This window comes from Drosophila santomea, chromosome X (genome assembly GCF_016746245.2).
Source record: "Drosophila santomea strain STO CAGO 1482 chromosome X, Prin_Dsan_1.1, whole genome shotgun sequence".
Lineage (NCBI taxonomy): Eukaryota > Metazoa > Arthropoda > Insecta > Diptera > Drosophilidae > Drosophila > Drosophila santomea.
In genome coordinates this window covers 16,857,882-16,884,103 of record NC_053021.2, presented here as the reverse complement: position 1 = coordinate 16,884,103, position 26,222 = coordinate 16,857,882, and the positions used below count along the sequence as shown (strand labels likewise).

The 26,222-nt window shown below is 41.2% G+C and overlaps 2 protein-coding genes across 6 annotated transcripts in view; one reads left to right on the top strand and one right to left on the bottom strand.

Moving 5' to 3' along the window:
- The window catches only part of LOC120455760 (potassium voltage-gated channel protein Shaker), a 103,858-nt gene that overhangs the window by 1,830 nt on the left and 75,806 nt on the right, over positions 1 to 26,222 (top strand). For 2 of the 5 annotated variants that reach the window (XM_039642208.1, XM_039642207.1), the window contains exon 1: positions 25,358 to 25,434. The exons of the other annotated variants lie outside the window; for them this stretch is intronic. In XM_039642208.1, the coding sequence (XP_039498142.1) occupies positions 25,388 to 25,434 (47 nt within the window). In that variant the 5' untranslated portion in view covers positions 25,358 to 25,387. Of the gene's footprint in view, positions 1 to 25,357; positions 25,435 to 26,222 lie in introns of those variants that run through there. 5 annotated transcript variants of the gene reach the window in all.
- On the bottom strand, positions 9,793 to 14,264 carry LOC120455759. The gene is made up of 16 exons (XM_039642197.2): positions 14,006 to 14,264; positions 13,154 to 13,599; positions 12,938 to 13,083; positions 12,289 to 12,876; positions 12,095 to 12,232; positions 11,885 to 12,031; positions 11,697 to 11,825; positions 11,468 to 11,642; positions 11,294 to 11,409; positions 11,124 to 11,232; positions 10,978 to 11,069; positions 10,706 to 10,923; positions 10,552 to 10,648; positions 10,349 to 10,491; positions 10,057 to 10,293; positions 9,793 to 9,978 (listed from the first exon to the last, which is right to left on the bottom strand). The coding sequence occupies exons 2-16, from the start codon at positions 13,579 to 13,581 to the stop codon at positions 9,895 to 9,897; spliced, it is 2,847 nt and encodes a 948-aa protein (XP_039498131.1). The 5' UTR covers positions 13,582 to 13,599; positions 14,006 to 14,264; the 3' UTR covers positions 9,793 to 9,894.

The following is a 26,222-nucleotide window of genomic DNA, read 5'->3' as shown; positions in this document are numbered from 1 at the left end:
CATCCTGCGCTTTTCCATGGGGTATCATAAATTCATGCACCCACAACGGCGCACATACCACTACTGGCACACACAATGGAAAGCACTTGAAAATGAAAGGATAATAATAATATTTTTATTTTATTATATTTTAGTTTTTCCTTTCCGCTTTTTGTTGCAACTACAACACCGGCGGCAGCATCAACATATGAGGCGGGTGGCACATGGGGGTCAGAGTTCGGTGGGCGGGGCAGGGCTTAAGTGCTCTCAAGTGCCATTGGTGTGTGTGTGTGTGTGTTGGTAGATTGCAACTGCAACTGTGTGCAAGTGTTGGAAAGTGCTCGCAAACTGTGCAATGATTTCGGGATTCCGCCGGATTACTTTCGCCCAAGTATTTCGCAATTTATGTCCAACTCGTTCGCATTCTCACTTTGCTCTTTGCTCCTTCGCCCTTTTGCCTTTTATTTTCTCCATTCCCTTTCTCCGTTCTCCGTGTATCTTTCCTTTTCAATTTCCTCTTCTGCTTTGCCTTGCACTCGTGTCCGACCCTCGACAAAAGTTATGAATTATTTTATTACCTTCCAAATGAATTTGGAATTGTTCATATTTTTTAAGTGCCATGTTTGAGGAGCATTGAAAATCAAATGGAATTTTTTGTACGCAAAAGAACAGAAAAACAAAAGAAATGGTACTCGAAATACTGATTGATATTGATGTCTTATTTTGAGGTTCATTGATAGAAATCACTAGTTTTCTAGATTTATATCATTTTAAATATACATATGTACATAAATATTATGCTTGAATTTCTATTCTGATGCTTCCCTCAAAAATAATCTGTAACTTGGCTACAACAATGGAAATGGTTCATACATGGAAAAGGGTTTCTTCTGTAAATATTATATTTGTATTGCAAATATAAAATAAAAAACTTAAGAATTTAAAATGTAAAGGAAGATAGCGAAGTTAAAATCTATAGATTGAACCTTAATCAAAATTCTTTCAAATAAAAAATGAGCTCAACATTGTCAGATTAAAGGGTATCTGATAGGCGAGGCACTCGACTTTGGCGTTCCCTACTGACATGTCTCTTTCTTGGGATAGAGAAAACAATTATATAGGGCGTTCATGCATAAATATTGCGAAGGTCAGAGATGCCAACATGAAAGGGTTACGGAGGCGTGGCAGCAGCCTTGTTTTCCTTTTTTTTTCCCAAACCAAATGTTGTTTGCTATTTTACCTATACATGGACATGCATACGTACATACATCGCTTTTCCCCATCTTCTTGGGACCACCGAGCAACAGTTGAACATTTGGAAATTTGCATAAATTTCACAACACAGCACATGGCCTTCTTCTCGGCAAACTTTGTGGGAATTTATAGAAATGTGCACGAAACAGTTTCCATTTGCCTGGGCAGTGGGGCTCTTTGTTGCCCTTCAAAGGCATTTGGGTCCAACATGTTCAAATGAATACTTTATAAGCCCCTCTTTATGGCCATAGCCCTATCTCCCTCCCTCTCTCTCTCACTCTGTCTCTCTTTCTCTGTCTCGTAATGTGCTGCTGTCTCTGTCACCGCCTCCCTTTCATTTTCGCCCTGCCAATGTGTAATATTTATGCTGCGAAATGTTTGAAGTTGACGAAACCGTCGGCGTCGTTGTAATATTTAACGCCAACTCAGTGGTATTTGCACTAACAAAAATAAATTTAATAATACGTAGGAATACTTTTCAAGTAACTTTCTGTATTGCGGGACCCCATTTAATGAAACTAATAATATTAATTATAAAATGCTTCTAAGAACCTTTTAATTTACCAAATATGTATTTATGCAACACCTACTAATTTGAGTTTTTTAACTAATTTAAGAAAACAACTTGTTTTTCTCAGTGCTTGTCATTCCACTCGGCGGCATTATCTCCCCCTTTTGCCCATCATCATGGGCGTCCGAGCTATTTTGCATTGAAATTGAAATGTCCGCAGCTTTTGTGGGGTGCGTCCGCTTTTGGCCAGGTGAAAGGCAACCGCCCAACTGAGCCAAAATACGTACATTACCTTTGCTACCCTATATAGACTACTATATACTTAACATTTTATCAGGAGCGGCGTATTAATTGAAATTTCAAACATATTGACCGACATAAATAGGTGGATAAGGTGCCAGTGCAGTCGTCCAGTTGATTACTACGGCCAAGTGGTTGCTGCAGATTTGTCAATGTCCAGAGTTAGTGTGTGGCCAACAGGGTGCTATTTATCCTTCCACGTATATCCTTTGGCAATTAAGAGATAACAGTCAAATTCTCATTGGAAACATCGGTTTTTGTTGGAAAACAAAGGTTTTCCCTTAGTGAGCAACAATGTAGAACTGATTCTAGCAAACTGTGCAGCATTTTGGGGTAACTTAAATCTTAGCATAGATAAAAAATCATTCCTTGTCATTGGCATGAAATAAAGTGGAGTCCTTTTGCCTGTGGCACCCTGTCGCCATATGTCGTTCCTGTCATCGATTCCGCATCGCATGAGACTCCATAGTTAGTTACTTAACCCAGCCCAAGACTGCCGAAATTTTATTTTTCCCAGCCCATTAACCCATTAATTATTTGTGGGCGGAAAATCGCTCGCTGGTGTTTAAGTTTAGTTATCTGCCAAATTTATGTAGCAATACTTTATTTATCGGTATATATTCAATGCTAATAAAGTAGCAAATAATAAATTTCTAATTAAATGAAGAAAATAACTGTATTAAGTGTTAGTTTTAATTTATTATTTGAATCAATTTGAGTCAAGTTAAGTTATAAAATGTAATAGATCATTTATTCATTGAATATCAGTTTTTAGTATATAATTAAATTTTTAAATAGCATAGCTAATAGGTGAGACTTAGATATTAACAAAATTAGTTACCAAGAATCAAACTTTGTTTTGCCAGCGAATTTGTAGCAAATTCGTTAGACAAGCCCCATTTAGTCAAACCCCATAGGAGCGTAATAAATTTCCGTGGGCTTGTCATGGGTTAACACCACCGCTCCTCCCGCTCCCCCCGCTCTCGCAACTCCACCCCCAAATTGCCGATGGCGTCTTTGCCTTCTGTCTAATTGCTGGCCATTCGTTTGGGCCACGTTACTTGGCCAGCCGTCGCTTATCAGCGCCTTTTCACTGGAAGCCGACTTATTGCCACACCCACGTAGCGAAAATTGCGACCCATTTGTTAGCCGCCTTCTGGCAAATCATTTTTCATTTGCCTGTGCAAACTCGCAGCACTTTGTCTGCCACCTGGTCAGGTGGGTGGTTTCCAACCCCCAACCCCCAACTCCCATCTCCTTCTCCACTTTTTTCTTTTCTGTACGGTTGCTTGTCCTATTGAACTTTACTCAGGCGAAATTAATGAGCGCATAGGGGCATAACACTGCCCATTTCCACCGGTCAGCTGGTCAGGTGGTTGGGTGGTCATCTGGTCAGGTGGTTGGGTGGTCATCTGGTCAGGTGGTAGAGTGAAATGCGAGTCTACTCCCGTGCGTTCACTGAAGTGCACCTGAGCGCGAAATGTTTGCGGTGTTAAGATGGGTGTCCTTGTGCCGATCCCAAACCGTGCCACCACCACCCATTCCGATCCCCCAGAGGGGTGGGGTTCTATTGGCGGACCCATAAAAAACCCCAAAGTGTCAAAGCGAAACGATTCAAAACACTGGCGGCCAACAAGCGGGGGCAACATTTTGGCCAACATTTCAATTGGCAAGAGCATCGAGAATGCTTTGGGCTGCATTACTCTGTAGAAAAGACTCTAAGGTGTGCGAATATCTATGTGATTTGCAATTAAATGTCATGTAGTTAAAGTTAACAGCAAACTACAAATTTAAATGGATAGACAAAGTGGTACTTTGTAAAGGTAAAATATTCATTATCAAAAGGGGCATGCTGCAGTAATTCCAGCATTTTAAAACTGTATCTCAATTGATATAAATACTGAGAAGTACAATTTAAAACTTGCCAAAATCCAGCGAAGATTGAAGTATTTGCTTTGCATAATCATAGTTACACAAATAAAGGTTTAAAAGCTATTTACTTTTCGATTTTAAAATACTTTCACAAATAAATGTACAGTTCGAAGATACTTTCAATTAGTATTAAATTGAGAGTAATACAATTAAAGTGAACTTGTCTAATACTTTCTGCCTGTGCTCATGGCAAATTCAAGTATTTTAAATGCAATACATTTCCGAACTGCCAATTTAGACAAAACAAATTGAATTTATTCGCACTATATACGAGTATATTTAGCCTTCGGTACATTTATCTATGCTCCATTAGCTGGCACGAAATAATATGTTTATGTGTGTGCTTGGAGTGTTAATAACGAAATGAACTGCAATTTCAATTCGAATTTTATGATATGTTAAATACGGACTAATATCCCAACTTAAGCATCCCCCTTAACCCCATTGTCCACATGCAATTTCGAGTGTAATGATGATGGTAACCATCTGGTTGTGTTGTGTTGTGTGTGTTGTGTGTTTTGCCTTTGCCTTTGCCATCTTGTGTGTCTCGTTGACCATTTGACTTTGATTTGTTGTTTGGCTGCGTTGGACTACAAGTGCCGAATGTGCCTCTCTACAAAAAGCAAAGCAAAAAAAAAGGAAAAAAGGAAAAAAAAAACGAAACTAGAAGGAATGTATAAAAAACACACACAATGGATGGCAAACAAAACAGAAGGCGGTGTGCAAGTGGCGAAAGACAACTCGTAGCACTCAATTAACGCATTTAAAAGTACAATGCAAGAGAAGCTCGGCGGCGGGCGGGGTCAGAGGTCGCCACTTGTCGGGGTTTATTTTCGAGACCGTCGGGCTGCTCGAACACACGGCCATTGTGCATCCGCCCCATTGTCTCTGGCACGCGGCGAGGGCCATCGGTTCATCGGGGCATTGTCTAACCCACAATGGACACCCCATTCCCCAGCGGGCAGCTCCTACAGCTCCTGCATATCCTGCTGCTCCTCAGGTTCCTCAGGTTCCTCAGGTTCCTCGTGCGCCTCAGTTTCAGACACTCCAACCCACTCCGCCCATTTGGCTAACAAACCCCCAATCACCGAGAGCACCGACGGCCGGCACAAAATTGAATTGGAAGCAGCATGAGCTGGATAAGAGGACTTGCCATAACCGAAAGCAGTCAGGACCATCAATTGATTGGCCAGCCCATTAGGAGCACCGGATCAAAAGAGATTTCGTTTTATGGAGAAGTAGAATAACAGTTTAAAAACAAGAGAGAACGCTATAGTCGAGTTCCCCGACTATCTGATACCCGTTACTCAGCTAGTGTAAGTCCGAAGGACAGTTTTTGGCGGTTTGTGGGCGTTAGAGTGGGCGTGGCCAAAAGTTTTTTGGCAAATAGATAGAAATTTACAAGACTAATACAAAAATGAAAAAATATCAAAACATTTTTCAAAAGTGTGGGCGTGGCAGCTTTGGGCGGTTTGTGGACGTTAGAGTGGGCGTGGCCAAAAGTTTTTTAGCAAATAGATAGAAATTTAAAAGACTAATACAAATATGAAAAAATATCGAAACATTTTTCAGAAGTGTGGGCGTGGCAGCTTTGGGCGGTTTGTGGGCGTTAGAGTGGGCGTGGCAAAAAGTTTTTTTGCAAATCGATAGAAATTTACAAGACCAATACAAAAATGAAAAAATATTAAAACATTTTTCAAAAATGTGGGCGTGGCAGTTTTGGGCGGTTTGTGGGCGTTAGAGTGGGCGTGGCAACCTGAATCGACAAACTTGCGCTGCGTCTATGTCCCTGGAGTCTGTATACTTGATCTCAACTTTCTAGCTTTTGTAGTTCCTGAGATCTCGACGTTCATACGGACAGACGGACAGACGGACAGACGGACAGACAGACGGACGGACAGACGGACATGGCCAGATCGACTCGGCTACTGATCCTGATCAAGAATATATATACTTTATATGGTCGGAAACGCTTCCTTCTGCCTGTTACATACTTTTCAACGAATCTAGTATACCCTTTTACTCTACGAGTAACGGGTATAAAAACAGCACTAGGAAATCAAAATTGGTAGATTAAATGTCTTAAAAAAAAATGCTATGCTCTTAATTAATATATTTATCATATTAAAAAGAAGAGCTTTTATATTTATATATACTCACTCAATTTCAATCAGTTAAAGAGTGTAGTAAGTCTTAACCAAGACAAGTCAGCTAGTAGACGGCATTAATGGTTGTTTGGACCAAGTTATTGGCTTCCCAAGTGATCTCTGCCATTTGACGGGCTCATTCATTAAAGTTTCACTGGACACCCTACGGCATTTATACGAGAAATAATTTAACGCATCAGCGATTGGCAGCTTTGGCCATGATTATTGGCCACTTTGCCACTTGGACGCTGGTCCCTTGTAATTGCCGGCACTGTCTCTTTCGCACACACTCCGCACCTCTCTTTCACGCGCTCGCTTTTAGTTCTTTTTGGTGCTGGATTTCTGGCTATTTTCCAGTCAAATTCGATTAGCTTAAATGATAGTTGCTAAGTTTTCACTTTGTACGAGGTTTTAATTGGTAAACCAAGAACGCGTATATACAACTCATATTAAATAGTTATATGTTTCATCTGTATATTATAATTTCAAAGTGGTTTAGTGAGCTGGAATTACTAAGCTAAACTGTAATATAGAATTTAATCCATTAGAAAGCTTCCGTTGCTTATTGGCTTGAACAGCACTATTTGTTTTGGTTATCGGTGAGGGAAGCCCTTGTGAGTGACGGCATGAAATTGTATGGGTCTTTATGGCCCAGTGACCTGCTCACGTTGTTCATGCTGAAATTCCAAATTACATTTTGCATTTTGATTAGAGCGTGAACACAGTGACCTCTTGCCCCATCTATTCCTGCTGCTCCTCTTGCTCCTCATTTTGCCCTGCTCCTCTTGCTCCTCATTTTCCCCTGCTCCTCTTGCTCCTCCTGTTCCCCTGCTCCTCTTGCTCCTCCTACTCCTCCTGCTCCTCCTACTCCTCTTGCTCCTCCTACGTGTGCTGCTCCCAATCCTCGTCTATGTACTAAGTAGTGCTGGTCTCGAGAATAGGTTCCCCCCTTTGGATTCTGCAGCTCATTCCCCCCACGAGACACTGGATTCTTGATGCTCGTTTGCAATTTAATGAAGCAAACTGTTGCTAAAGCGAACGGGGAGGGGCATCAACTGTGGAGCGGGGGGGGAGTGATGTGGTGGGGGGTTGGCGTTCGAGCATGAAAATTGTTTGTCCACGGACTCGAGCGGATTCCGGCGGAATGAAATCGACTGGGGCAGCCGAAAGGCGCTTTGCGTCCAACAGCTGTTCCAAAGCCCGTCCTCGTCTTCATCTTCATTCGCATCCTCATCCTCATCCGCATTTTCATCCTTATCCACATTCGCATTCGCATCCATATCCCACCCGCCGAGTAGTATCCTGTGTGGCGTATCCTGCAGCCGCCACTCTTGGCAATTTGACAAGAGCGCATTATCCTTACAAACGGCACCAGATGGGCCTGCCCCAACAAAGCAACAGAGCAACAAACAAAACAACAAAGCAGCACAACAAAAAATGAAAAATGATAGAGAGTCGGAAATTTTCGATGGAGAAGGTGGCAACTGGACGGGTGGGGGTGAGGGGGTCTATAAAACTGGGGATTAGCCCAGTCAAACGATTCCGCTGGCACTTGGCCAAAACTACAAAAAATCCAAACTGAGAGCAAACAGAAAAGTAAGGAATATACATACACATACATACATATATATTTAAAACTGCATAAATCAAAACACTGGTGGCGAAAGGCCAAAGGTCGACGGTGATAATTGATGGTCAGTGCCAACTGACGGTGATTTTACAGAGCTAATGACGAGAATAGCCGTCAAATGGGGATTTGATTATCGCAAACTAAGCAGGTTTCAATAAGTTGGTATAAATGCATTTCTAGAATTAAAAACGAGAAACTGCATCTACTGCCATCTGAAAACTTTTAGCAAGAAGCTTTGATGTTCAGGTCATCGAATCGAATTAAGCTCTATGTCTTCTGTTTGCTTTCTATAGCTGTACGATAGCTCAAAGCAGATTTTATTTCACCCAGACTCACACTGGTGTTGGCATTGCTATCACGGGAATGCAATGTGGATTGCAATCGAGTAAGAAGGAATCCCTATTTAGGAGCCAGTGCCATCTGTGTGACTGCCCTGCCTTCGCCAATTTCCCCATTTTTCCTCAGTTTCCCACACAGAACCTGCCGCAATCCGTGACGCATTCCGGAACCCGAAATGCCTCACGGTCGCCACGATGACAAAGGGAATCGAGAAATGCAACTGAAATTCGTTCAGACAATGGGGGCAAGGGGATTTGATAGAGGGGCAAGTGGGCAAGGGGAAAGGGGCAAGGGGCAAGGGGGCTTATGGCGACTGAGGGTGGCAGACAACGAAAAATGCAAATTGTCAAACATGCAACGCAATTGACGAGAGACGAACTTAGAGGCACAACTACAGAGTAGCTGGTCCTATGTGTAGCTACACACCGAACAAACCGAGTTACAGTGTTTTACTTTTGATAGTTTTTCACAACGAGTTACATAAATAACAATAATTCAAAAACAGACCATAAACATCAAGTTTGCAATTTACCTTTCTGCTGAGTTAAAAGAAGCACCAAACTCTATTTCTTCTTTGTTGCCTGTTTTAACAAGAGGCTAAAACCTTTTTTGGAAATTCATGAAACTACAAGATATAACCAAAAATGAGGTGCAAGTCTGGGTTACTTGTTAACAAGAATGGAAAAACCACGCACATTTTCCAACCGCTTTTCTCCGTGTGCTTCAGGGTAGTGGCACGTTTGGGGTGGCTCAGTGGGGTTGAGGTGGTGCATGGATGGTGCTGGCAAACATGGAAACGCTTTCGTGCCGAGCTCAGTTGGTTTCCCCTATTGACAGGCCGTCACTCTGCCAGTCCGTCAATCTGCGGAGCTTCAGCTCGTCATGTGGCCTATATAGCCGCCATAGTCCCGTTGGTCCCCTTAACAAATCCCTAACCGATCGGCAGCTGGGTTGCACGCCTGGAAATTAACTGTAGCCTTTGCCTCGTCCTTCGTATCGTGGTCCTTGGTCCTTGGTCCATCGTTCAACGTTCATTTCGCATCCTTGCTGTTCCATCAACGGTTTGGCTGGCACATCCACAAGGTGGACTTGTTGCTGCAATTGGCAGAGTGCCCTGCGCCCAGGCATTTTTGAGCAGGCATAATTAATGGAGCCCGGCCCGGATAATGTCAACATTATCGCAGCTAATTGACAATGGAGAGGCGTGGAGCTGCAAAGTGGTTTTGGGTCGCAGCCGAGATGTTGAAACGGAATTTAATGCTACAGGGAATACAGGAATACAGGCAAATGGGGATAATGCTTGTATGCCTAAAGGAGCATTTTTTCGCTGGACATGTGCACTAATTAACCAAAAATGCGCAGGACCATTGCATTAAATGAATGAAATGAATCTAGCGGAAAAAGAATTCAATTATATGACATGATATGAGTGTCTATCTGAATCGGAAGTGTTAATAAATATTTCCCCACCTGAACACACATCACTTCACTGCATTGCACTTCAAATATATATATAACACTTTTTTATTTTTGGCTCCACCTTTGGCAAATTAGCAGTTCACACCCAACTATTTTCGCACACTTTCCCTTGCTTTTCCTTTCAATTAGTGCATTGCCAGACATGTGAGCAAATTGGGAAAACATGCCAGCGATCTCCAATATTGAACGAGAGAAATGTAGATAGAGATGAGCCATTTGCATTAGGAAAAAAAACAGTTTGCATTTATTTATTGTGCCTTAGACTAGTTAGATTTGAGCCTCGACTCTGCGGATCTTTAAGATCGTCTTGTGATTAGCGACTCCTAACTATTGTCGGAGATTAAGCGCTGCTCATTGTAGCGTATGGGATATGTGAGTGCGTTGCCCTTGTCCCAGGAGTAGAGTTCCTAAAATATACAAAATATAAAAAATAAATATATTATTAGATATACATACATATATGTGAGATATACAATATTACTTACCACAGTCAGGGGATTGTAGCCCACGGTGGTGGTGTGGCTAAAGGGATTCGAGAAGGGCAGATTGGTGTTGAGCAGCTTGCCCTTGTACAAGTCCACCACATATCGAATCTGGGTGTTCTTATCCGTGCCCGAATCGATGGCATACAGATTGCCGCACACGATGAACATCTCACCGAATTGATGATGGTCCAGGGTGATGTTAAAGTTGTACTGCATCTTCAACGTCTCCGCATCCAACTAGATAGAAATTTCTTAGTTGGGAGAAGTTTTCTGAAGGGACTAGCATATTTACCTTGGCTACCAGCGTATTGTTGGAGTGGTAGGTGCTGTAGATCACCCACAGGCCCACCTCATCCACATTGAAGTCCATGTAGTTGTAGTCCGTGGTATACAGCCTATTCGCAGCGGCCACTCCAGCATATGGCAATTGTGTGGCTAATGATAAAAGATAGTAATAGATAGTAATTTCAATTTCAACCATTGCAATGCACTCACTTATCTTTTTGAGACTGGTCAAGTCCAGCTTGACCACCAGATCCGAGTTCTTTTGCTGATAGTAAAACGAACCGTTGAAGACCACATGAGCATTGCCCTAAAAATGAAAAGCTAAATTAAGAAGGGCAACATCTTATAAGTTTTTATAACTCACATGAAAGCCTTCTTGAATCTCGTATTTCCTCCTGGGGATGCTGTTCATTCGGTACTGAATGCGTGTGGTGAACTCGAACAGATTGTACGGATCGTTCTCGTTGGTGACGAATGTCTTCTCGCGATCACTATCTGGAGATGGATCTCGTAGCCACGAGCCGAACTTCTCATTGACCACCTTGTGGAAGACGGGTTTGCCCACCGCATACAGATAGCAAGCTAATGGAAGAGGTATTACATTATTTGTTTTAGGAGTTTAATACTTCTACTTACTCTTTGGTCGCTTGGGTAATCCCGGATAACTTAGGTTGCCCGTAGCCTGGATCTCAAAGTTATTCAGTATGGAGTCCTTGCACTGGTACAAGCTGCATATATGGATTGAATTTAACACTTATCGGCGAGTTTATTACGTAACCAACCTGGGATCCGGACACTGATCGCAAACGGGGCACTCGCTCTCCGGCGGTCTTTGGCCATATACCTTGATGTTGTTGCCCACATACGGCGTCTCACTATTCGGATCTTGTGCTGTAAAAGAGAAGGGGATTAGTATGAATATTTCAAACATTCCACATAGTTTGCAACTAACGTGCTATTTCAAAGTTGACCATTGTGGCATTCAGTTCGTTGCGGGCCACACAATGATAGTAGCCAAAGTCATCCTTGCGCAGATTGCTGATAGTCAAGCGCATGGAGGTCTTGAAACTATAAAACTCCATAATGAATTGGGGATTACCAGGGATATGATGGTGTATGAACTCACCCCTCTGGGTACGATTCAATGCCGTACTTGTCGCTGGGATCGAGGATCTTGCCGTCGTAGGCACGTTCCCAATACTTAATGGCTTCGGGGAAGGCCTCTACCAAGCACTCGAGTGTGGCACTGCTCTGGTACTCCGCGTAGATCATTTGGCGGTACACCGATATCATGGGAGCAACTGGGGGATAGAAAGTCCTCAGATAGTAGTTCCTAGCAAATGGCACACACTTACATTGTACTTCCACGAGATAGGTGGCATTGGCCACGGGAGCGATGCCATTGTTGGCGTAGCAGGTGTAGGCCGCCATCTGATGTCGGGTGATGTTGGTGAACCTCAGGAACTGTCCGCTGATGGAGGCCACTGCATGAAGAGGATTATAATTGGGCAGAGCAATTGGAAGTAGTTATACGAATACTCACTCTCTACGCCATTGACGTTGATGGTGCGACCATCCTCACGTCGCCATTCCACCTGCGGCGTGGGAGTTCCCGTGGCGGTGCAGCTCAAGTTCAGGGATCTTCCCTCCTCCACAATCACCGTGCGCTGGAAGTCCGGCATTTGAAGATCTTAAAGGACAAAAATCTCGTTTTTTGTTATGTATCGACTCCTTTAACCTGCAGTTAGCTTACCTGTTATGGAGGGCGGTATAAGCAGATCGTTGGAGGAGCTGCCATTGGGATATTGCAGCTTCCAGGCATTGATGCCGGGCACTCCGGGTATGCCATTGGTGCCCGGCTTGCCAGGACGACCACGTGGCCCAGCAATGCCTGTCCAGAAGATGGTTAAAGGCAAGGGATTAAGGAGTTTTAAGTGGATAACTCACCCTTGAGTCCTCGTTCGCCTGGTGGTCCCTGCGCACCCTTGGGTCCCGTGATGGACAGACCATCTTTGCCATCCTTGCCATGGAGCCCATCCTTGCCATCGCGTCCAGCCAGGCCATTCTTTCCATCAGCACCAGCGCGACCTGGCACGCCGTCGAGTCCCGGCTCCCCGGGCACTCCATCCCGACCATCCAAGCCGGCTCGTCCGGTGACCCCGGCATCTCCCTTAGGACCGCGCGGTCCGGCGGGACCCAAATGACCCACGCCATCCACTCCGGGTGCACCCGGTAAGCCCACATCACCCCGGTTTCCCTTGGGACCCGGTATGCCTGGTAGACCCGGGTTACCGGCTGGTCCCTTTGGACCCACTTCTCCGGTCGGTCCTTGTGGTGCCGGCGGACAGTAGTCCTGGGTGCCCTTGCAGAAGCCCGTGATTATCTTCTCCGGCACCCGGCAATAGGTGTTCAGATAGATCCACTCATCTCCGCCGGGAGCGGCGCCCTTTTGACCCGTACGCTTGCGGATCTCGGTGTCTTGCTCCTCCAGAACCTTGCGATGGTTCGGATTGAAGAACTCGATCAGCGGATCAGCTGGAAAGGGAAGAAAGGATGAATAGTTATGTGAATTTCTGGCCAGGATGCCTGAACTTGCCATGCATGGAAGCCGGAGCGGAGGAGGCGATGTCCCGGCGCACTCGCTTCCCGGTGGGACGTGGTGTGTGGCTGATCAGGTTGTCCGTGAACTTGCGTTCATTCTTCAGAGGATCCCTCGATTGGGTGGTGCTGCTCGTGGTGGTGCTACTTGCAGAGTACATATTCATGTGTCAAAACTTTGGGAGTAAGGTGAAAAGTTTGTGATCCGCCGCACCTGCCAACCAATTGCTGTTCCTCCTCAATGATCCTATTGACCAACCGCCTTAATTCCTCCTCCGATCGCATTAACTCTGCCTGGAATTGCACCCGAAAGGACTTGGACGAATAGCTCTCTTCCACCTGCGGCAAGGACTCGATGTCCTGGGTGTGCGTGTAGAAGACGATTGAGAGGCTGGCCAGGATGAGGGTGAGGGCGCCCAGGTAGATGTAGACCAGGGTCAAGGACTGTCGCCCCGGGCACTTGCACACCCGACAGGTGGCTCCATTACCGCCGACCAGCTGGTCACTGGACGCACTGGGCTCCAGGCGTGGCACTGGTGGCGTCCCATCCCCAGAATCCTCCTGTGGATCATCCTCGCCCGTTCGCCGCTTGCGCTTCTTCTTGCTGGTGTTCTGCAGACTCTGGTTAACCGCCAGAAACATTTTACCGCGTCCGAGTGCCTAAATAAGTGGGAAAGGTCTTAGTGCAAAGTTAGTTTTTACAAAATATAAAATATAACTTAACATAGGAGGATCTTTGTTTCTTATTTTCTTTTTTTTTATTTGCAATTTAAATTTTGAAATTTTCTTCGAGTGCCAATCGAAAGCGATTTCATTGAAAGACGCCTTCAAAATTTTTGATATTCATTTATTTTGATTTATAGCCGGCGAGTGCAGTTTGAAAATAAGATGCCATATTTATAGATCGCATTTGAAGCGATGCGTCTAAAATTAAACGACTGCCCACTGCTGCTGGATTCGGATTCGAATTTGAATTTGGATTCAAGAGTGATTAAACTGACATTGAGCACACGAAAACACGGAATTCCGATGCATTTGCCTGTTTTTTTTCCCGCATTTTACATACTTGTATACATAAGAGCAGAGCCCCTGGCCGCACAACTTTTCACACTGTTCACACTTTTCCTCTGGAGTCCGTTGAAAATGTGAATGCGGGCGGGTGTGAGATTCTGAGAATGTGAGAAGGTGCGACGGAGATGGTGCAAGCGAAACAGAGAGAGAGAATGACAGAGAGAGAGAGAGAGAGAGATAGTGTGTGGGAGAGAGAGAGAGAGAGAGAGCTGCTTCCGAACGCGTTGGCGTCTAATGCTCGACTGAGCGAGTTGTGCGGCGACACTTTCCTTCGCAGCGGTTTGTTTTCCACGCTTTCGCCGGCAACTTTCCCACGCATCCGGTTGGCTCTCTCGCTTCATTCCGTCCGGCACTCTCTCTCTCTCTCAGTTGGGGAGAGAGTCCGCGACTATATCCTATAGCTTTATAGCTATAGCCTTACACACATCATAAATAAATTGGAAAGACTTTCGAATCGTTTGATTTCAGCTACGACATCTAAAAACTAAAATAAAATCGCATAAATCATGGCTGGGAAATCTTTATGTTTGTTGACTACAATCTGAATGGTATATCCCGCATATATCTTTAAGTTTTCTATATTCCATATAAATATGCGGGAAATCACAAGTTTGTTTAGCGAGAGAGTTAGTCGCTCTTGAATTTCACGCCTGCGCCGGGAAAGTACCTCTGTTTTTATTTCACTTCTTATATCCTGCAGTAGACATGGATGTGCTTCTTTAAGAGTCCTGTTTCGCTGGACAGATTGAGTGGTGGGAAGAGGGGGGAGGGGGGTTAGACGGATTGTTGGCTTGGAAAATCAACAATGAATGCACACGGCTCAGGAGGGAAAAACTGTCTTGGCTTGATTTTGCCTCCTCGGAGAGGGAATACTTTGCGATATCCTCAACAAGTACAAAGTTTAATGGGCCAAACTTGGCCCATGGCAGCCGAGAAAGTTTTCCTATTCGCAATCATGGGTTTCCCACTCAAGTTTTCCACAAGACACTCCATTTGGCATTGTATCAGGTGTGTTTTCCTTTATTTCGCAACTGCAAAGGTTGATTAAAAAATATGTATCTTTTGGGTTGGTATGAATGATTCTTTCAATTAATAAATTTCTGCTGCTTATTTCTTGGCGTTGCTATTTCAAACTATTAGATATTAAACATCAATATTTAATTTAATATTGTATTTCCTTTTTTGGTGTTGCAGAAATAGTTACTCTTCTCCAACTAAATCAATTTGAAATGCGCTTTAAGTATGAATTTATTTTCTGAGAATGTCAAGTTACTCCATATTTATTTTCGGTTTCGCTCTCCGGCTTACTTAGTAATTATCGCAATTAGCGCTTCAATTCTATCGATTCAAATTGATTGCATTTGCTCAAATAATTATATGTTATTATGTGCCATTCCGAGTGCCACTCGATTATTATTGCCACACCTTTCGCCCACTTCTACCGCCCACCACCCACCGCCCACCAGCCAGCGCACAATTGTTAGCACTCTGCGCTTAATTTGCATTTATGTTTCTGTTTGGAAGGCGGCGCCTGAGACCGAATTCCATTTACATTGGCCAAATGCATACGAGAGCACGACCTAAAGGCCAATGAGCCGTAACGAGCTTGTTAACTGGATCCGGAATCTGCAGTCCGGATTCCCTGTATTCCGGGTCCAGCAACTCCAAATCGTAATCGGTCTAGTTCCTGAATCTGGATTTTGACCATTCACTTTGTTGTCAGCTGCGCGAGGCCAGTATAATGGCCAGAAAAGTGGGTGGAATGGAGCCATTTGCCGTCACAGGCCAATGTCAGAAAGTTGGCAGCATCATGTGCACTGAAAGAAATGATTAGTGGCAACTGTTTTGTATCGCGTTGAGTGGCATTTCATGAAAATGCTTTCTTAACCAATTATTATCCGTTCGCGCGATTTTCCGCGTGTAAAACCAACTGGGAGTTTGGCGCTGTGGCAGCGAGCGTTTGCCAGGCGGGCCAATAGTTGTAAGCGGCTTAGTGCCAAACATCAGCCGAGCAACAAGCCACAAGGAAAGGAAAGCAACAAGCCAAGAAGCCAAGAAGCCAACAGGCCAATAAGACAAAGTTAAAGCCAAAGTGAAAGCCGCAGCCCAAGTCGGCAAACAACAGCAGGGAAGCCAATAAATCAAAATGTCAAGATGATGGCCTTTGAAGTGCTTTCGAGCTGACTGAGCGCTGAAGGTGAGATGAGGTGCCATGAAATGGGTCAAAGGTGGCATCTGAGCCCAGATATCCAACAGGCAACAGACAGTGCCCGTCAAAAAGCAGAACACAGAGACGATACACAGACACTCAGACACACAGACAGCGGCCAACAGACGTCGCTTAATTTCGAACGAGTCGTGGATCTCCCCGGCAAATGACAAATTAAATGACAAGAACTGTCGGCTCAAAATGCCGACATTTAGTTAGGCCCCGGCTTAACACACACCTCCGCCTCTTGGGCCACCGAATTTGGGGTGGAGCTAAGCATATTGATTGTTGTTAGTGCGCTCTGAACTCGGCTCACGTTGCGTATGAGTAATAAATGCATTGCCAAATCATTTGCATTTGCAAGGAGCAAGTGGCAGGGAAAGGGGCTGGTAAAAATTGTAGAAGGAAAGTTAAGCAACCAAAATCGGGACTCACTTGCAAAAAGAAATTCACAGCTCTTTGATTGCCATTAATGGGCTTTGACCGCGGGTCACGTTGCGTATGAGTAATAAATGCAAGCCAAATTATTTGCAAATGGAAGGAGGGAAAGGGGGAGGGAAAGGGGCTGGGGAAAACAGTTACACAGTTACTAAAAGGAGTTCGCATAAAAAAGTCAACTGATATTTTACTTACTTTACTAAAAAGTTAATTATAATACTATTAGGAGTTTTTAAACATTTTAACTCATTTAATTTTGATGGGTTCTCATTATATGTTTTCTGTTCATTCGCGTATTTAACATAACTAACGATATGAGCATTTAGTATGCTGCAATTAAAACAGTTAAAATCGGTTTTTATGACTGACTAACTTGCATACAACATTTCCTATTTAAATCAATTTATTTAAATTCCTTTTCACAATTTAATTTGGCACAACGGTGCGTTTGAGTATTCATTTATTTTGCCAACGATATTCCGCAGAATCACTTAATACCTTTATGAATGAATAAATCATCGTTTGTAAATGTGTACGAGTTTTTTTGTAATGGCCATTTTTATTTTTAATCCCTTATAATAAGCATAAACAGTCAATAAGTGCAACCGTGGCACTCTTTTTTTCCCCCTGTGCAGCGGTTTTTTTATGGCCCCAGCAGACGCACGTCCAAAAGTGCATTCGGAGCTGGCTTCTTTATGGCCCAGTTAGCAATAAAACCCCGAGCTCAACAACAAAACGCTGCCAAAAATAAACACAAAAAAAAAAAGGAGAAGAAACAATATGCTTTGCTCCCTTGGAGGACCTGAAATTGAAATTTTATTAGCATATTTCCCAAGCTTCCTTCAAGGAATTCGCCTAGCTTCAATCGATGATTGGAGCGTAAGGTTTCTGCATAGCAAAGGACCTTAAAATTCTTGTTAAAATCGGAATATTTTCGGCAATGCACAAACTATTTAAGTAAAGGATTGCATTTAGATTGATGGATTGAATACTCACTGAGATACATAGTCGGAATATTTGAATATGTGTCCTTTGGATTTCAAAGGCACCAGAAAGCATGAGTTAGAATATGTATATGACATTAAAAGAATATTTGTAATTTGATTGAATAATTTAATAAGAGTATATTTTCAAATAGAATATATTATTTAAAGAACATTGCATTTATTTCTTGCATTATTCGCTTGCTTAAATTCTGATAGTGTGGTAAAAAATGTAACAAAATAACTTTTTGAGGATTATTTCGAGCGCCTAAAAGTCTATGAAAAGTGATTACCGGCCCTCAGATAATTGCTTAATTGCCGCCCATTGCGGAAAACGGAAATGGGCGTGGCACTAGACACTGAAATTTCTGTCAGCATCGCCTTACTTCATCTTCAGTTGTTTGCGGTGGTCGGGGGCGCTTTTCTGATGTTCGTTTGCCACGGTTTGCATTTCCTTTGCATATTTATGAGGGAAAGTCAAAACGAAACGGAGGCATTGAACACCATCGAGTGGCGGTGCTTATCTCCCAACAAGGAATCAAACGAAAAATGAAAAAATGAGGGAAATTCGAGGCCTGCGGTGGCTTTTCCTTTCGCATTTCCATTGTGAAAAGCCACAACAACAAAATCAGCAGGGGAAAAATGTTTTCACAGTTTAACTGAAGCGTAAGAGCTAAGCTGGTTCAAGTTAGTAAAGTTTAAAGTACATGTTCTCCTATCTGTTTCGTTTAGTACATTAAAATATTGGCAAGCAACTCGTACTTAAAAAAAAGGTTTCTTTAATATATATATATAAGAAATTAATGCTTCAATGAGCAAATAAAAACAATGTACACAGAATATTTTAAAAGGCAAGTTTTCTGTTATTACAAAAGTTAATTTTTATAAATACATTTATAGCAAGAAAATGTAATAAAGTCAGTACCTATCTTACATATAAATGGTATGTAATACATCGCCGTGCTTCTTTGAAAGCATTTTTGTGCAAATGAATATTTATTTTCGGTACAAATCATTTTCGACTTAAAAAGAGCTACATTTTAATTTCTGTAGACCGTGGACTTTGTTAACCCATTATGCACCACCCTTCGTTTATTTCAATTGCGCTCCTTTTGTCTTTGTCGTTTCAATTGCCTCCGAAAAAAGGAGGAAAATTTGCAGAAAAAGCAGAGATGTTGGAGCTCGACTTTCAAGGGGGTGGTAGTGGGTGGTGCGTGGTGGGTGATAGGGGGTGGTGGTGCAATCTGCCGCTGATGCCGAGCGGTGAGCACGTGCTCGCCTTTAGCTCCTGCTGAGCAACAAATGCCGACGAGCCGAGCGAATTTCGTTGCCGCTGCCGACGTTGGCGTCTCTGCTGCTGCCTCTGCCGCTGGCTCTGCCGACGTCGACGTTGCCTGTTGAAAACTTCGAAAATTCAGCAGCAGCATTGGAAATTCGAAGAAGTGGAAAAAAGCTCTCGGAAAATGCTTTAGGGCTTACAAAAGCTTCGTTTTCCTTCAACTTTTTCACACTTTTAAGTTTAAATGGAAAGTAGGTACTCAAACCAAAACAGAAAAAAAATTAAGCAACCAATTCGAGTTCATAACCGTAAGCGTAACGGTCACCATACCCGGTAACGACCAATTCGAACTTGAATCCTACTAAATGTGAAACCAAACTCGGCTTTGCTTACAAAAATCGAAATTCGAGTACTGAATAAAAACAATACGCCTAAAAATACTTAAAAAATTCCTCAAAATACATAAAACTGGTTTTTGCTATTTTAATGTCGACCATGTGACGTCATTACCTATGTATGTATGTATGTAGTGACTGACCTTTTAGGGAAGAGCATTGACGTCATCAAGCAAAAAGCTTCACCTCGATCTACGACCATCTGATAAATGTGAGCGTGCAAGTGTGTGGTGAAAAGCGTCACACTTGCGCCAAAGTCACGTTTTTAGCCTTTTATCCCTTAACGTGGATTGTGTCAATGACATTTTAGCCAGCGGAAACGCGGTGAAAAGAAAGAAAGCGGATGGGAGCTAAAAAGAATCCTGGCAAACGAGGTCATGGGGTCACTGCGGCTGTGACGTCAGTGTCCGCAATTAAAACTAGAAAAGTATAGGCGAAACACTGGAAGACTCTAGGATGCTAATGAGGAGGGGGAGCTCGCCAGTTCACAGCAATATATGCATATTGGACCAATATTTCAAAAGTTCTGATCAAAATACTGATATTTATAGTCGCAGAAACACGATTTTCGACAAACATTACAAATTCATTGACAAAAACTGGAAAAAAAAAATTCTTTAATTCAAATTTCACTTTTGAACACAGTTCGATTAGATATTTAATTACGAACTCAACGAGGTATGCCATTCCATATTCGGACCAATATTTCGAAAGTTCCGATCAAAATACTGATATTTATAGTCGCAAAATAACAGAAAAGCGGTTATTGGCAAAAAATCATCATCAAAAAATGGAAGAAAAATTAAAATAATATTTTTTTTTTTTTGAAAACACAGTTCGATAGGAAATTTAATTACGAGCTCAACGAGGTATGCCATTCCATATTCGGACCAATATTTCGAAAGTTCCGATCAAAATACTGATATTTATAGTCGCAAAATAACAGAAAAGCGGTTATTGGCAACAAATCATCATCAAAAAATGGAAGAAAAATTAAAATAATATTTTTTTTTTTTGAAAACACAGTTCGATAGGAAATTTAATTACGAGCTCAACGAGGTATGCCATTCCATATTCGGACCAATAATTCGAATGTTCTGATCAAAATACTGATATTTATAGTCGCAAAATAACAGAAAAGCGGTTATTGGCAAAAAATCATCATCAAAAAATGGAAGAAAAATTAAAATAATATTTTTTTTTTTTGAAAACACAGTTCGATAGGAAATTTAATTACGAGCTCAACGAGGTATGCCATTCCATATTCGGACCAATATTTCGAAAGTTCCGATCAAAATACTGATATTTATAGTCGCAAAATAACAGAAAAGCGGTTATTGGCAACAAATCATCATCAAAAAATGGAAGAAAAATTAAAATAATATTTTTTTTTTTTTGAAAACACAGTTTGATAGGAAATTTAATTACGAGCTCAACGAGGTATGCCATTCCATATTCGGACCAATATTTCGAATGTTCTGATCAAAATACTGATATTTATAGTCGCAAAATAACAGAAAAGCGGTTATTGGCAACAAATCATCATCAAAAAATGGAAGAAAAATTAAAATAATATTTTTTTTTTTTGAAAACACAGTTTGATAGGAAATTTAATTACGAGCTCAACGAGGTATGCCATTCCATATTCGGACCAATATTTCGAATGTTCTGATCAAAATACTGATATTTATAGTCGCAAAATAACAGAAAAGCGGTTATTGGCAAAAAATCATCATCAAAAAATGGAAGAAAAATTAAAATAATATTTTTTTTTTTTTGAAAACACAGTTCGATAGGAAATTTAATTACGAGCTCAACGAGGTATGCCATTCCATATTCGGACCAATATTTCGAAAGTTCCGATCAAAATACTGATATTTATAGTCGCAAAATAACAGAAAAGCGGTTATTGGCAAAAAATCATCATCAAAAAATGGAAGAAAAATTAAAATAATATTTTTTTTTTTTGAAAACACAGTTCGATAGGAAATTTAATTACGAGCTCAACGAGGTATGCCATTCCATATTCGGACCAATATTTCGAAAGTTCCGATCAAAATACTGATATTTATAGTCGCAAAATAACAGAAAAGCGGTTATTGGCAACAAATCATCATCAAAAAATGGAAGAAAAATTAAAATAATATTTTTTTTTTTTTGAAAACACAGTTCGATAGGAAATTTAATTACGAGCTCAACGAGGTATGCCATTCCATATTCGGACCAATATTTCGAATGTTCTGATCAAAATACTGATATTTATAGTCGCAGAAACAAGATTTTCGGCAAACCTTCAAAAACCATGGTCAAAAATTGGAAAACAATTTTTTTTTTAATTCAACTTTTATTTTTGAATACAGTTGGATTGGAAATTTAATTACGAACTCAACTAGGTATGACATTCCTAATATACATATTATTAATTTACTAAATTAATTCTAACAATAGTTGAAAGTGTATAGTTATGTTTTAGCATTTACAATTCACTAATTATGTGCTTACATTCTTCTTTTTCTATTTTCAGGTGAGTAAAAAATAAAAATACACTTATTTACAAGTTGAGATTAGCCAAGCAAAGGTTTTGGATCTATAAATTAGGTAACTGTGGTTTATTCTTGTTTTTCAAATGTTCCATCTTTTAACTTATTTTGGTTTCTAATCAATCATCCTGACTTTGTTATATAGAATGGTCGGAAAAGTGTAATTACACTTGTAAAGTGGTTACCAAATATACAATGTACCCCTTTCTTGCACAAAACACCGGAAATAATAGAATGCCCAATTAAATTAGAAAAGTGAGAAGGAGGTTTGGAGATTATTCACTTGGCAGATGATGATCCGTTCGGATGATCCATTCATGGCGATCCATCATCGGCGCAGCCCCTTCAACATTTTCCCAACATTTTCTGCCACCTACATTTCCCACCCGCGATTTTCCCAAAAATTCGTGTTGCTCGCAGAAAACGGTTTTTCGAGCGAACATCATCAACAGCAATCAATCGGCAAATGAAAGGCAATGCCAGGAATTCGGAATTGTGAAAATGCATTAAAATGTTTTTCTCGCGGAAATTCACCCCGTAGCTCATCAAACCACCCACTTGGCACTGTGTTCTGTTTTGTGCGATTTAATTTTTAAACATTTGAACATTTTCATGAAAGCAAAGTCCCTTGAGGATTTGATATAACATACGAAACTTAATTATTCAATGTGGTTTCTACACGAAGGAGTATTTAAATTTGTGTAATGACAACTATATATCATGCTATTCAATAATATAAAAAGCCAATAAGACTTTTTTGTTAAGAAAATCTTATTTTCTTTATAATATCTAAGAACAAGAATATCTTATAAACAAATGTTAAAGGGTACTTTGAGCTTCGAGTGCCCGATTGCTGACCTTCCCCTTTGTTAGTCCTCGATCGGTTTTATCGTTTATATGTTGCTTTTTTGGTGAGTTTTCTTTCTAAACAAATAAAGAGGAGCATTAAAAAAGATATTGTCGACAATTGACGAAAACAGGGCTACATGGTCAACGGCTCTTTACGCAATCTTCACTTTTCGCCTCTTCTCAGTGAAATTGAAATGAAAATGAAAAACGAGTGAAGGTCGCGGCGAGAATGTGTGAAATTGTGTATGTCGATGTTGTTAATCTGGAGACGCGATTCAAACGCATTTATAAGTGTATTAACATTGTTTTGTGGCCCATTCAATTTATTTTGGTTGCTGCTTTCCATCTGCCATCTGCTGAATGCAAATATTTGTGATTAATTGATACTGTGCAGAAATTGCACTTTGCATTTGCGTCGATTCGCCGCCAGTCGGAAGATGAAAATCACTCGTGCATGCCGTGCCATATTGCCATCTTGCCATTTTGCCATCTTGTCAGAAGGCGATTCCCATTTTCCTGGGCATTTGTCATCGATTTTCAGTTGCATGTCATTTGTGTAATCGATATACCCCCCTTAAAACAAGCAATGCCTGTCTGTTTGCTTGATTTTTTTGTCAAATACTTGGCTGGGTTTCGTTTGCCGTGATTATTTGTGTCCTCCTGCCCGCCCACTTGTTGCTCTCGAATCTTTTGAGGGTTCGAGGCATTTTGGACCAAGGCCGAGGACAGTCATCTACCGCCCCCTTGTCCAACCCACCCCCACGTTTTCCGCTTTCCCACAAAAATCCTCAAATGCAATTCGAGAATGGTTCACAGGGCTCTTGGCCATGGCACTAAGTGATTGGTTAACGATTTGGGTAAATACTTCGTTTATACGGCGAAAGCACTCAAGGTTTTCGTATTAAATTACACATATTCTTGAAACTCGTAAAAATATTAGTTATATATGTATTTTATATTTAACATTCTATACTAATATTCATTTGAAATATTAAAAATTAGAGGGTATTTTATTTTTACAAACTCAAAATCGGTATTTTACCCTTTATTGGCTATATTAAAATATTCTCCAAAAATTTGCTAGTATCATATGAATATGTCACTTAGTTAAAAATTCTCGTTCTTTGCCGACGCATAAACGAATTTTCTGACCGCCGCTTCTTTGGGTCGCCGCTGGCCGTTGACGTTGCAAACAATTTGCGTGAAAAACACTTTTCACACAAACGCATTGCCAGATAGACAGTTTGAATCCCACTCACCCACAATTCTCAGACGTTCAACATTCGCATTTTCAAATTGCTACAGTAAATATAAACGCCAATGTGATTCGAAGGAACATATTTCCCAAACACGTTAGATGAAAATTTATGGCCGTTTAACATATAATTTATTTTGCATTAACAAGATGCTTTTTAATTAGAGATACGCGTTGAAGAAATTATTAAATTATTATAATTACTTTTAAAAATACTTTAAAAAATTTAGTTTCCATTTTAAATATATTTAAATGCATTTATTAAGTTTATATTTTTATTACATTGAAAGATGGAAATTCTATATAATATAGGTTTTTCTGTAATATTAGCGGTTTTTAACTATTTGTTATTGGTTCTTTTAATGCTTTCTCATAACCTATAGCTACTGTAGGATCGGTATATAGACTGGATATTCCCGATGCTGCTGACTTCGCTGCCTCTGCCGGCGCCTGACGCGACTGCGACGCCGGCAGCATTTTGAGGCCTGCGAGCAGAGCGATTTTCAGTACCGCGCACGCCGGTGATCGCTTCGCACTTGTTTAAACAAAAAATAAATATTTAAACAATTCCAAAAAATATAAATACTACAAATTCGAAATATAGCAATATAGAAATAGCGGGTAAAATCCTGATCATATTTTTGTTGTTGTGAGTGCAGTTGATGATCGTGCGGTGAACAGTGAATGATCCGAAGATCATCTTCATCGTCTTCGGATTCTCATGTGAAAGGAAAAGTGTCGCGTTGGTCGTTTTTGTTGTCATTCTCGTTGATGACGTTGTCAATCTGCTAATGCCCCTTCTCCCTCTACCTATCTGTAGCCCTCTCTTTCTGCCACACACTGGCCACAAAATTATATCTAAAATTCTTTATTTTTTTTCGTGAGTGCTGTGCCTTTCTGTTTTTTGTTTTTTTTGTTTTTCATCCAATGTTGGATCCACCGCGCGGGGCGGTGGAAAATGTGAAAAATGTGTGCGACAACTGTGGCCCCGCCCCCTCAACCGCCCCTCGCCACGCCCGGCCTCTGCCTGCGTCGACGCCGGCGTCGCTGCCCGCTGCGTGGACAACAAATAAAGTGAAAAATAAATGAAAATTGTTTCGTTTCATTTCTTTTGTCATTTGAATATAAATAAGTATATATCTAGACGTCTGTCTATTTGTCTCCCCTCACAACGGTATACATATATTTAAATACAAGTATGTACATATGTATATGTATATACTCGTATGCGAACGCATATCGGCCGATCTATATACGATCTATAGAGTCTTAAGTGTTTCCCGACTTGCCAGCGAATCAAAAGGAAAAGCCAGACAGATTTGGAAAAGCGATTAAAAGACGCCGAAAAAAAAAGAATAATCCCAGTGGAGATCAAAGTGCAAGTGCAGAGAGAGAAAAAGTGGAGTAGGTCGATGAATGGATTGCCTGCATGGCCCACATCACGACGACGCACGGCAGCTTAAGCCAAGCGCCAAGGTAAGCGTACCGCCTTCCGTACCGCCTCTGCCTCTGCCACTGCCAACGCCTCCGCCGCCGTCGCTGCCTCTGTCGCCGTCGCTGCTTCAGTCGCCGTCGCTGCCGCCGCAAATGATCGATGAGATTTATCAGATCTGCAGATCCAAAGTCATTGATTTAACTCCCTATCGGTAATGTCGATATTATCAATTTCCCACTTGAAATAAGTAGAATTAAACTAAACGAACTTAAAGTGGCTTATGTTTTTTTTTACATTTTACGTTGTTTTGTTTGGGATTTTACTTTAATTCATTAATTTTTAGAGGAAATAATAATCGTTTCTGTAGAACTCGGCGCTTTTATATTCAAAATATTTGTTATATAAATAATTGTTGTTAATTCCACTCTAAGAGTTTCATTAGCAAATATTCTTTTCTTGAAAGAGTTAATTTGTATATGATTATTATGAAAACCTAGTAATCAAATAATCGTAGAAAACCTTGTTGTCTGTGTTGCGGTCCTTGAAACTCGAAAATAAATCATAGTCGAATCAAATGTTGTAGAAACAAGTGGTTTGTTGTGTTTCCAAGCTATTAGCGATATAATTAAAAAAAAGTCCTTAGTCAGTGTGATTTGGGATTATGAAAACTAGTCGGCCCCCCTAGCCGGAAAATCTCTTTTTCACATTGTTTCGTTTTAGTTTGCCACGCGATTTCAGACTTTCCTTTTCCTTTTCGTTTTCGTTTTCATTTCCATTTTTTCTTTTTTTTTTTGTTTTTCTGCACGCGCCTCGACCAAATCGTTGTTTT